This window comes from Rhopalosiphum padi, chromosome 2 (genome assembly GCF_020882245.1).
Source record: "Rhopalosiphum padi isolate XX-2018 chromosome 2, ASM2088224v1, whole genome shotgun sequence".
NCBI lineage: Eukaryota > Metazoa > Arthropoda > Insecta > Hemiptera > Aphididae > Rhopalosiphum > Rhopalosiphum padi.
In genome coordinates, this window is record NC_083598.1 from 84,443,200 (window position 1) to 84,456,141 (window position 12,942).

At 24.9% G+C, this 12,942-nt stretch overlaps 1 protein-coding gene across 1 annotated transcript; it reads right to left on the reverse strand.

Annotated features, from left to right (window-relative positions):
- Window positions 1–238: 238 nt before the first annotated feature.
- LOC132920490 (mitogen-activated protein kinase 1) lies at window positions 239–8,539 on the reverse strand. Its single transcript, XM_060982919.1, has 9 exons — window positions 8,291–8,539; window positions 8,042–8,184; window positions 5,604–5,730; window positions 5,418–5,528; window positions 5,142–5,276; window positions 4,880–4,996; window positions 4,645–4,812; window positions 4,392–4,580; window positions 239–2,965 (listed from the first exon to the last, which is right to left on the reverse strand). Exons 2-9 carry the CDS (start codon window positions 8,167–8,169, stop codon window positions 2,855–2,857), a joined length of 1,086 nt encoding a protein of 361 aa, XP_060838902.1. The 5' UTR covers window positions 8,170–8,184; window positions 8,291–8,539; the 3' UTR covers window positions 239–2,854.
- Between the last annotated feature and the right edge of the window lie 4,403 nt (window positions 8,540–12,942).

Genomic DNA, 12,942 nt, shown 5'->3' on the forward strand with positions numbered 1-12,942 from the left:
GTTGACTGATATTACATTAAGTAGTAACTGTGTACAAATATAAATCATTAATATTATGTTAAATTTATATATTCTCTGTAAATTTAATCATTGTAGAAAGCTTCCAACTAACTCAAATGCAGCTCCTTGAATGTTGGTTTTAATAACAGTAAGTAGGTACTCAATGTCAAATATATATATATTATATGTCTCAGTTATATTTTATTACAGGTATTGTAACGATTTAAAAACCAACACATTGTCATTCGTCAGTATATTTAATTTAATAAATACAAATTACACAAACATAGGTAAAATATTATTGCCAAATATACTGTTAATATGTAATGACAAAAATATATAATACATATTTTACTCCTCCACATGTTACTCAACAATCATTCAAGTATCAATTTTATAACAACAATAAAGTTTGAAAAAGCGAACAATAAATAAAATTAATGGAATAATGATTATTATAAATAATGTAAATGCGATATTATTTTAATAATTTACATTATAATAAATTAAACACAATTATTGTATAATAATATGTAGTTAAAAAACAAAAGAGCACATAATATCGTAACCAATTCAATTGATTAAATTTATTTGAATAAAGGTAAATTCTTCTTTTTTTTTTTTACTAGTTGCTAATTATAAATGTAAATTTTTATATTAATAATGGTTATATTGTGCTCGTTTGATAGTAAAATATTTGCACTCACATATAAACACGAACAATATAAATGAAAATTATGGTTACTTAAAACTATTTTTATTGCTATTATTTCTAATAAATTTGAATATAGTTTAAGTAAAAAATATAGACACACATATAATGAAAAATTTTTCAAATAATTTTCTTTTGATTTTTTAATGATGATGAAATGGTAGAAGTTTAACAAAAAACCAAAATTTGCCAGCTCATTTAATTTTTTTGTATAAATTCATAATAATAATAATTTATGTTAACAAGTACAAAATATTGTAAGGTTTTTAATTTATATTAATGGAGTAATAAAGGAATAAAAATAATTAATATTTTAGCATTTGAACTAATAATTTGTATGTGTACAATTATTTTACTTAAGAAGAATAAATACTACAAACATTTATTAGAAACATTTTATGAAAGTGTAATACTTTGGTTTTTCTTAATTGTCCGGCTTTGTACTTAATTTTTAAATTAAATTTTAACCTTGGCTTAAACCAGAGGAGTAAAATAATTATTTTAAACAATATTTGTGTTTAATAGAATATTACAAAACAGATTAAATAAGAATAGTTTATATTCAAATTGCAATAAAAAGTAATAATTTGCAATTAAATCAGTTTTAACATTCATTTGTATATTTAATTAACAATATAAATTGAATACCATTTGTAAGCTCTAACACATATAACAAAAGTTATCTAGAAATTTTTATTCAATTAATAATAATAAACAAATAAATATATAAAATGATAGGCCTCTGAGAACACATTAAAATAATCAGTTCGAATCGTCAAAATACAATTTGGTCACTAAATATATACAGGTGTAACAGAATAGATGATAAATATAATTAATCATGTAATCAATTTTTTTCTAATCAATATAACATTATTTTTTTTTTTTGTAAATAATTAATAATTATTTTACAATATATCTAAATTAAAATAATTTTCATAAAAAAAAATTGATAAGAATAAAAGTTATTACCTACAATCTACATAGTTAGTAAATTACATCTGTCAGTTCTTTCTGTAACTTCCTGTATATTATATATATTATGATATTATAATTTTGTTCTCTTGACTGAATAATATTTTTTAATAGTGATACATAACAAATAATTATACTATCACATATTTTACTGAATGTTTCATTTTCAAAATTAAATTGCAGTTTATAAGAATATTCATTAAAAAATACGATAAATGTTGTCGTTAAATAACAACAAAACAATGAGCAAAACTAATAGATACGTGAAAACGGTAAAGTATTTTAATAATTTACAAGAATTAAGCTTGGAAGATATAATGAATTAATAAAAATAAATATACTTATATATTAGACAATAGCAAAAATTATTTACAAGTTGGTTTCAAAGGAACGTAATCACTCAATTGAACTTTATTAAATGTTTAATCGACTTTATTTTCAAAAATAGGTCACTTACGGTAAATTAATAGCACAATTTTTTTTTTTTTTGTGAAATAATTAAAGAAAATATTGAAATTTAAACTTTAAAATGTGTGTAATAATATCAATATGTTTTAATCATTTACTTCTTAATTTAACTAACAACACAATTTTACATCCCGTGATGTTTACATTGATTTAATTTCTAAACAACATCTAATAAAATATTAATAAATATACTGTATAAGTACCATGAATATTATCACAAATGACAGGGAATGAGGGAAATGGCCGGATGGGAACAAAAAAATGTACACTATTTAAATTCTAGCTAAATATTTCTTTATCATAATGCAGTGATAGACTTTAAACGATCACATTAGTAATATTAAATATTTCAAAACTAACAATATTTCATTTTTGTCACTCAAAAGGAAAATACGCTTTGGGGCAAATACTTTATAAGGCTAATATCTGATTATGTAACAACAAATTTGATTAATATCAAATAATATAAATTAAATATTAAATTTATAATAATAATACATACATACAATTTAACTATATAATAAGTCGTACTTAATACTAAGATGAATATTTTAGACTCAAGATAGGATTATATATTATAAAGAACTGTAAAGAAGCGAGAAATGTATTAAACATTGAAATGCAATATAAGTTCAAATTTTAGAAGAATAAGAGTTAAGCACTGTAAGGAATTAAAAACATATAATATCCATACTTTGCCTACACATTTTGTTTGAAATTCACTGTTTCCGCAAAGATCATTTGTTTTAAAGTTTCTCTGGGTAGATCATCTAACTCTGTAGCAAATCTAAATGGTTCTTCTGCAACAGGCTGTAAAAGGTACAAACAAATAAATATATTTTCATAATAATAATGAGCAATGGTGGTTCTCAACCTAATTGAAATCATGATTTCCTGTAATGTCACCAAAATTATTAACTTTTTTATAATATTAGCATTAAAAAGTTGTTACAAACTATTATGATTATTATTGTATTAAAATAATGAATTTTTTGATAATTTCATTATATTAAAAATTCAAAATATAGTATTTTAAATGTATTTAAAAAAAAAGTTTAAATTATAAATGTTTACATCATGTAATGAATTGGCAACTACCAAGGTGAGAAATATTGATCTAAAAGACATACATCAAAATTTAGCCAATTGCTATTGATCAATTATCGAGGAGATTTAATTATCTTAAAAACAAGTAATATGAGAAAATCCAAAATTATTCTAAAAAATTGCATTAAATAATAATTATTAGAAGGACACACATGTGTTGTGTTCGTCTTACATACAGCATGGCAAATTTGCATTCAGCAGAATCCGTTTTATGCTGTTAATTTTAATATTAGAGTCAATTTACCTATTATCAAATTTAAAGATAAGAATATTATCTAGGACACTATATAAGCTTTTATCAATATTTTAATATTAAAGTGAGTTATAGCTATTAAAAATATTAAAAACTTTAAAATATTCACAAATTATTTTAAAATAAATATATCAATAAAAGCCTATATGATGCCTTAGATAATATTCTAGATAAATTGAATCTTATTTTATTTACATGCACATTTATATAGAACATCAATTATTATTTAATCACAATTATTGGGACTTATTGTTAATTCAAACGGACGTATGCACTTGTTTGCCTAATATATCCATTCGTATTATTCAGAAATGGCTGATACATTCATATAGTAATATTATATCTATAAATTAAATATTTAAGACGACAGATCACAGATACATCTAAAACAGCATTCCCAACCTTTTTAGTTGTATGGACTACCAATTTTGTAAAAAAATCTTTGAGGTCCACTAATAGCACACCTATATACACATATGTACATAATATATGTAATATTATTAGGTATATAATAATATTACTTTAAATATAAATGCTAGAAATGTTAATATTAAATGGCCCATGGCCCAGTTTAACGTTGCAAGCACAAGTGGGCTGCGGGATGGACCCACTGATCTAAAAAAAAAATTAATAATTCAATAATGGTTATAGCAAGAACAACCAGAATGGGCTAGCTAATTTGAAATTTTTTTGTTTTTACTTATTATTACTAATCTATTGCTACAGCAGATAAAGTCATTTGCCTATTAGTCAGACAACATTTTAATTTCAACTAGAGGTTTTGCTACATACCTAATACCTAGTTGATATATGACAACATAGATCAATATGTTTCATTTTAACAAAGAACATAATGTATAAATAAATATTTCATACCTCATCAGCAGGGTCATAATACTGTTCAAGATACGGATGTGCCAGAGCCTCTTCAACTGTGATTCTATTATGAGGGTTGAATGTCAGCATTTTATCAAGTAAGTCCAAAGCTTTTGGATCAGCTGTTGGGTAAAGTTTTGAAAATGCTATTTTTGGTTTGAAGGGCAATGATTGTAAATAACTCCGAGCCTATAAAAAACATATTTCAACAATTATTTGAGAATTAAACAATAGTTGGAAGTTAAGTACATACTTTATCATTAATAATACACAACAAATCTACTGCAGTTGGTGAACCAAGTATTCCCAATATATGATTTAACTGGTCTAAGTAATGTTTACCAGGAAATATTGGTCTGTTGGAAAGCATTTCAGCTAAAATACAACCAACTGACCACATATCAATTGATTTTGTATAACCCTGAAAAATAATTAATAATTAAAATTGTTTTACTGTTTATAGTTTATTAATTAAAATAAATTTTTACTTTTGAATTCAACATAATTTCAGGAGCACGATACCACCTTGTGGCTACATATTCTGTAAGAAATCCAGTGTGATCATGATCGGGGTCTGCAACTCTTGCAAGGCCAAAATCACATATCTAAAAAATAAATAGTTGTATATATTATCCCAAAAAACTTTGAATACAATAATTTTAAACCACGCATTAAAGATCATAAAATAATATATTAATATAACACAAAACATTTTTAGATAATCAAATATTCAAAATAAATCATATGTACTTTGAGATCACACGTTGTGTTGAGAAGCAGATTGCTAGGTTTGAGATCACGGTGGAGGACATTTGCTGAATGTATATATTTAAGCCCTCGAAGAATTTGATAAAGGAAATAACAAATATGATCATTGCTCAGTCTCTGTAATATATCAAAGACAAATAATTAAATATCTTTCTTAAAGAATAAAAAAATAAATGGTTTTTTTTTAACAACTCAAAAATTTTAATTTCTATAGTATAACAAATACAATTAAAAATAATATATATTATTTTAATTCACCTGAGTTTTTAAAAGCTTATACAAATCAGTCTCCATCAAGCATTGAACAATGTATACGTCTTTCATTTGTTCAATAGTTTCCGCTCGTAAGATATTTCTTATATCAATTATCTATAAATATAAACAAATTAATAATAATATATTTAAATTAGTAATATTCTTAATAAAATAATTTATTATACTAACATTTTCATGTTTAAATCGAGTTAATATTTTAATTTCACGCAATGTTCGTTGACAATATGTTTGATGTTCAAATGGTGAGATTTTCTTTATGGCTACTTTACAATTTGTTTCATTGTCAAAAGCCGACCTGTAAAATTAATTAATTATAAATTTATAATTACAATATATTAAGATATTTCAGGTAAAAAATGAATCCTAATTATAAACAAAAATCTTAATATTTCAATCATAAAATAAATAAAACTACAATTGTATTTGAAAAAATAATGTTAACATAGAAAATTGTTATCATCAAAATATTTCACTATTCAAAATAATATTTATTGTTGAATTGAAATATTCAGTTTATTTACTCATTTTAGCAATTTATAAATTCAGAAATGCTGAAATGTTTAATTATGGATGAACTCCATTACCAGTGTTAAATAATATGAAAGACAATTAGTGCAGAGTTTATTTATTGATCATAGCAGGTTGACAATTTAACAATAAACTTTTGTTTTGGTCGAGACATAAAAATGACTAGAATGTCTGTCCAAAAATAACTGGAAATTGACTTTTATTTTAATAAATTGTTGTAAATCAATCAATTCTTAGGCAATTTATTAATTTTTAATTAACATCATAATTTATCACTCAACTACCTTGTAGATAGATGGCCTAATACAATTAAAACTACAAGAAACGCAGAAAATAGAAAGAGACAAATTTGAAGTTTTTTTATTTTTCATCAAAATGTAATATATCAAAAAAGTATTAAAAAGTTAAATATATTGGTTTTTTATAAAAAAAAAAATGTAATTTAACTTTTAAAACTAATGTTGTAGATAAGCATGTCAACATAATTTCAACAAAAATAAAAATATGGATTTATTTTTACTATATTAACTAAATATTAAGCAATATAAAATGTATAATAAAGTTATATAAAGCATCAACACAGTAAGTTATTATCGCTATATTACATATAATTTGCTTACTAAGCTTTTTACAATGAATTATCGTAATTACAAGATTAGATTATGATAAATAAAAAAACAATTGCTTTGCTGTATAGATTTAAAATATACTTCATAATTGAATGAGTCACTGTAATAGATTTATCAAATTTGAATTCAATGATAAATCATTGCTTAAAAAATTTTTTGAGCAAAGACTGTGTTTAAAATGGTGTTATATTAAAAAATATTAATACAAATGTTTGATGAACATTTTTAATATTAGTTTTAATTTTTAAACTACAGCTAAAGTGTATAATATATTTTGTCATAAACTGATTATGTGTATTTTTTTGTCTCTTATATTATTTTGAAAAGCATTGGAAATATTTTACTTAAACAAAGAGTTCTTAACTTAATTTTCTACCAATAACCACATTAATTGTTATGCCAATTATCCAATGACTATAATATTGTTTGTAATATTAATTTATTTATAGATAAGATTGATAGAGGTACAAAAAATATTTTTATTTTAGAAAGGTATGAAACTATGAAACAAAAATGTTTGGAAATTGCAGAGATTTAGCCAAACAAAATAATTTTTATAGTATATTATTTATAGCAAGTTATATTAAACCTTATTATTATTATAATTTTATATTTAAATTATGTACTCATACAGCATATAAAGGAAATATTTTTAAATTACTTTCAACATTTAAATATTCAAATAAAATATATAAGTATACTGGATATTCAATTAAAAAAAAAAAATTGCCTACAAGAATGTATTCTTATTAATAAGATATTGTTATATTATTAAACTTAAGAACGATCAATACATAATTATAAAACAAACATATTATTCTTGAAACTCGAATAATAAATTTAAATTACATAAATTAAATTATTTATTAACGCTATTTAGGCCAAATATTAAGTATAGTGATCAAGGCAGTAAGTAGATACACCAAGATTATTTTATTCCTTTAAGCACTAAAATATTAAATACTTACTCCAGACATACCTAAGAAAAATAAAAAAACTGAATGGATTTGATCAAACAATGTAAAATATAATCAGATGATTAGAATACTAAAGGTATTCATATTAAACTAACTTTTTTGAGTGGAGGAAGGGGGGTGTAAAAATAAATGGGTGACAAAAGTTTTTCTTAGTTTTGTGTTAGTAAACAATGACTTTTTACTATGAATAAAACTTGTGAGTAACAGATAACTACATAAATAAATAATAATAATAATAATAATACGTGTTTTTTAATAATCTCCTTATCAAATACCTATTTTAAATAAATTAAAAGTAAATATTCTAATTCCGGATTAATTAGGTACAACGTAAAAGTCTATACATTTGAGACGATTTCAACAACATTAATATGTGTTCAACTCAAAAACAGAACAGGACGTATTCACAAGAAGAATGTCAGATTTCGACGGGCACTTTAAAGTTGGCTAGACACCGTTGACTTGTACTTACACGACCATTCCGTAAGCTCCCTCGCCGATGTACGACAGATTTGTGTACCTCGGACCGACGTCAAATATTTGTCCCCTGACCATCTCCGGGTTTGACTGGCCACCGCCGACAGCATTGTCGGATGACATAATATCCACAGCACCCTGTGGGCAAGTCAACGTACACCGTTAGGGAGAAAAATACATTTTGGGACGCGGTACGGTACGCAGAATTACTGTTGACCGTCGCACCAGTAACGGTGGCACTCACTTGTGTAAAGGTAGTATGACGAAAAGCTCGCAGCGCACAAGACGTAAGCTGCTCAAAAGCCAATTTGCGCGTCTGTGAACGTGTGTGTGAGTGTGCGTACTGTGTGTCGTGTGTGTACTGCGAGTCTGCGTGTCGTGTGTGTGTGTGTGTCCGGGCGTGCGTGTGTGTGTGTGTGTGAGTGCGCGCGCGCGCTACTCTGAACGCGCTCTCTCGTGTGTATGGGAATGGGCGCGCGTGCGAGTGTGTACGAGTCGACTGATCAGTCGTGGGTATGTGTGGGTATGTGTGAGCGTGTGCGCCAGACGTGTGTGTGTGTGTGTGTGTGTGCGTGCGAGTGTGTTGATGTGATATCCACGTTTGATTGGACATCAAGAGATAACGCTACTAGGCCTTTTGACGTCACTCCGCACAATTGGTTCTCAAAATCGTCTGCCGCCCGTGATAACGATACGTTTTGTTTTGTCCCGTCTCCGAATTGAGCGAATGGGTTTTCGCGAGGAAATAATCATAATAATTCGAATCCGCGTTCTAATCACCATTGTTTATGCGTAGTTGAGAGCCGTATCACTCGTTACGAGTAAAAATTTATGACTTTTATAATATTGAAACATTTATAACTAAACAATTTTCTTAACACCTAACAACAACATATTTTATATTTCTGCCAAACTTTAGTATTTACTGTTTTTTACTACAATGTAGCGTATAAGCATAATATCATTATGTTTATTGCTTAAGAAGGAGTATATTATTGTGTTTATCGATGGTAAGAAAATCGAAATAAACAATATTTGTTTTTTTTCAAACGTTTTATTATTGAAATTCCTTCTAATATAGTGTTTATTAAAAAAAAATTAAATGATTCTCCATTTGAACTTTAAATACGCGATCAATTAATAACAATAACCGAAATAGAAAAATAAGATTGTTTTTCAACCTCGATGCTTACAATATTTTTCTATGATTGATATTAATTTATTAAACAGACAAGAGTTGTCCGTCATAATTAGAAGTTTGCATTTACTGATAGTTTACATAATACATAGAACACTAAAATCTATTTAGTAGTCTGGAAAGCGACACCTTTGTCTAATCACATCAAGCGATCAAGCGTGTTCCCAATATTTTTGTATCGCGTTGTTCTCGGTTTAAATATAAAATTATAAAATTCGTTCAAGACTTATAAAAATAAAATTGTGCCCACGTATTTAAATATTTTTATATAACTATAAGACAAACTTATGCGAGTTCTTGTATTAAAATTTCACTTCTTGTCTCTTGACTGTGCGAAAGATTTTCATCGGCATTTATAAAAATAAGCTAAAAATAAATTAAACGTATAGGTATAGCTCTTAAAGAATCAAAATGTTTTGAAAATAGTGTAGGAAATAATACACATTATAAACATTTGGTGACAAATTCAAATATCTACGATTGTATGTTTAGAATTACGACAAAATATCAAAACCTATGAAAAGAAATAATTATTTTATAGACGAATGTCTGATGTAAACATTTAAACTTCAAACAAATAAAATTTAATTTGAATTTCCGATAAATTCTTTTTTTTTATAATAGGTTGAACAATTTATGAAAAATCGTGTATTAAATTTACAAATCTTGACATACAAATTTTATGAACTTCGTACTACTAACTTGTTTTAATTTTTCGAATTTTTACGAATTTCATCAAAATTCTAAAATTAAGTGTTTATAAAAATATATTATGACCATATATTTGAAATTTTGCAAAAATTTCAAGTATCTATATGATTATTTGATTTCAAATTAAATAAAAAAATTGATTTTATCGAAATTTGGTTTTGTATAAAAATGTCTGTTTTCTTTAATGTTTTGTTTGTTTTTCTCAGTTATTTTAAAAATTCCCTGTATTTATCTCTCTAAGGTACAAACTAGATTTAACTTTCTATCAGAAGCCATCCGAAAAGTTAAATAGTAAAGTATTTTTTCAACTACTTTTCGTGTTTATAATGTTTATATAGGTACATAAAAAAAACATACACACACATTGTAAAATCAATACATTCATCGCTCCACTCAGAAATCTAAAAAATTAAGTTTGATATTGATTATTGTTTTTAAATACTTCTCTGTCTTATCTAGTCTTGCCAAACATCATAAAATAATTTAAGTCACTGTATTATACAAAACAAATAATTTTTTATTGCAAAGTTAATTTTGTTTTGTAACGGTTAATATAAATATATAAACATATAATAAAGATGTATTAATTTGCCATGTTAAGATATTAAATAATACATGGCTTTGAAAATGTATATAATTTTTAACTGTAAAATATTTTTGTGAACAAGTCTATTTACTATTATTTTAAATTTAATCACCTTATTTGTAGTTTTTAAAAGAAAGCTTATTCATTTATTTATATCTATCTTGACGAAGTACCTCCAAAGGGAGGTCTCTTCACTCAGTTATTCCTGTTCTATGTATTATTATCTAAATTAAGCTTATTGTTCAAATTTTTTAACAGATTGCTAAATAAAGAATTAAGTTAAACAAAAAAAAAAATATTTATATAGTATCATAATAGATGTCATACTCGTTTATTTTAACAATTCGCTTATATCTAGTTTCGCCGTGTCGGATTAACCAACTATTGTTTAAAGGCCAAATGTGTAACTTGTAAGAATTTTTCCTTCTATAAACTACACCATTAAAATTTTTCATTCGTGTGGACTACAGAAAAATAGAAAAATAAATCCATATTAATAAAAAGTTGTCAAGTAGGTAGCCCGCGGTAGGACAAGTAACCACTGTAGTGCTCTAGTTCTCTATTGTACAATTTGTCGAATGTAACTTTTCATTGAGTAAATTACCTACTGTAACGGACAAGTTAAATTTTAATTCAATGATTGATCAATTATTGTATACAAAAAACGATTCGCTAAGCAGAGGATTCGCTTACCAGCCTACATTATACATTATTATTATGACTAAGAATTTTTATATGTTATAACAATAATAAGCGTTTATTTCACTATTGTTTAATAGGTACTATGAATACTCATAGGTAGAATTAATTTATCTGAAAATAGCATTTATTACAATATCAATTATTATAAAGCATATATTATCATTTTTAACTCAATACACAGACTTTGAGACTTACTATAGAATGGTTACATGTACATAGGACATAGGTTCATGGCTATGTACTATAAATAGCCAATAGGCTATACCTTAACCGTTTCAGTGTTTTTCTAACACACGTGGAGTTTAGAAATTTAGACATATACTTTGCCAAATGTACCGATTGATATAGTGAAACTACAATAATTCTAAAAAAAGTTTTAAAAAAATTTTCGTTAAATCTACTTACCCACATTTCAATTGTTTTATTATATTTTAAATATGACTATTTTTCAATTTTTATATAACTTTTTAAGACTTTTAATGCAACAAAATTAAAAATGTGGGAAAGCTGATACCAAGTAAACTTGAAGAGAAACTTAAATCTGTTTTAAGAATTATTGCTTTACTAGATTATTCGATACGTCTGGCAAAGACAAAGAAACATTCTGTAAAAAAACATTCAAATCCCTATTTTGAAAATAATATTGTGACTATTAGATATGTATAGTAAAATATAATAATAAAGGTATATTAACATTTCAAATACCCATGAATAATAATATCTTTTAATAAGTTAACAACAAAATAATGAATTTTAATTACTTAACTTGTTAATCTTAACTTCGTTATTCTTCGTTCAATTACTCATTTTTGTCCAAAATTGAATTAAAAAAGAACAATTTTGACAATATTATTATGATTATTTTGATTTTTAGATTTCTGCAGAAATAATTAATTACGAGTTATCTTGTAATTATTTTCAAGCCTTAACTATAAAAAATAAAATTTTTATAAATGTTTATAATTTTTCCTAATTATTATTACTTTGAAGATTACTAGAAATTTTTATTTTTATTTCCAAAAGTATTAATGAGATTCAATTAATTGCCAGAAACCATACTCGAAGTTGAAAATGGATTTGTGTATTTTATGCTATAAAATGTGTACAGACGCAGACGTGAAAAAAAAGTTCCTCCCCAATATGGACGCTACTGCGCCCATAAATTAAATATTATTTAATAAACATATTATTATGTTTTAATGTTATTACTTTTAATGATGATTGAATTATGATCGATAAACATCTAATAAATATAAGGTTATTTTATATTTTTAGAAGAAACTTAATATGGCATCTACAATATTTTAATATTGTCTAATACGTAAAATGTTTACCCTATTTATTTTATATTACTTTTTTATCTCTTTGTTTACAAATACTGGTTTTGATATTTTTGACTACCTTTCAAAGTTTTGAGTATAAAACCATAGCATCATCGTCCTAAGTAATACGATACACAACCACACAGGTGGATTATAGTAGATGACGAGAAAAATGAAAACTATAGTGAAAAAAATGTGTGTATTCATGCATGAAATATCAAACATAATTTTATATTGCCTTATAGTGCATGTTTGTTAAAAATGAAAATTTGTAAACAAGCAAGCAGAATATTATTTTAAATAGAAAATACCTATATTTTAACTTATTTTTAAAATAAAGTAAATTTTTTTTAATGAGTTATTATAATAAGTGAACT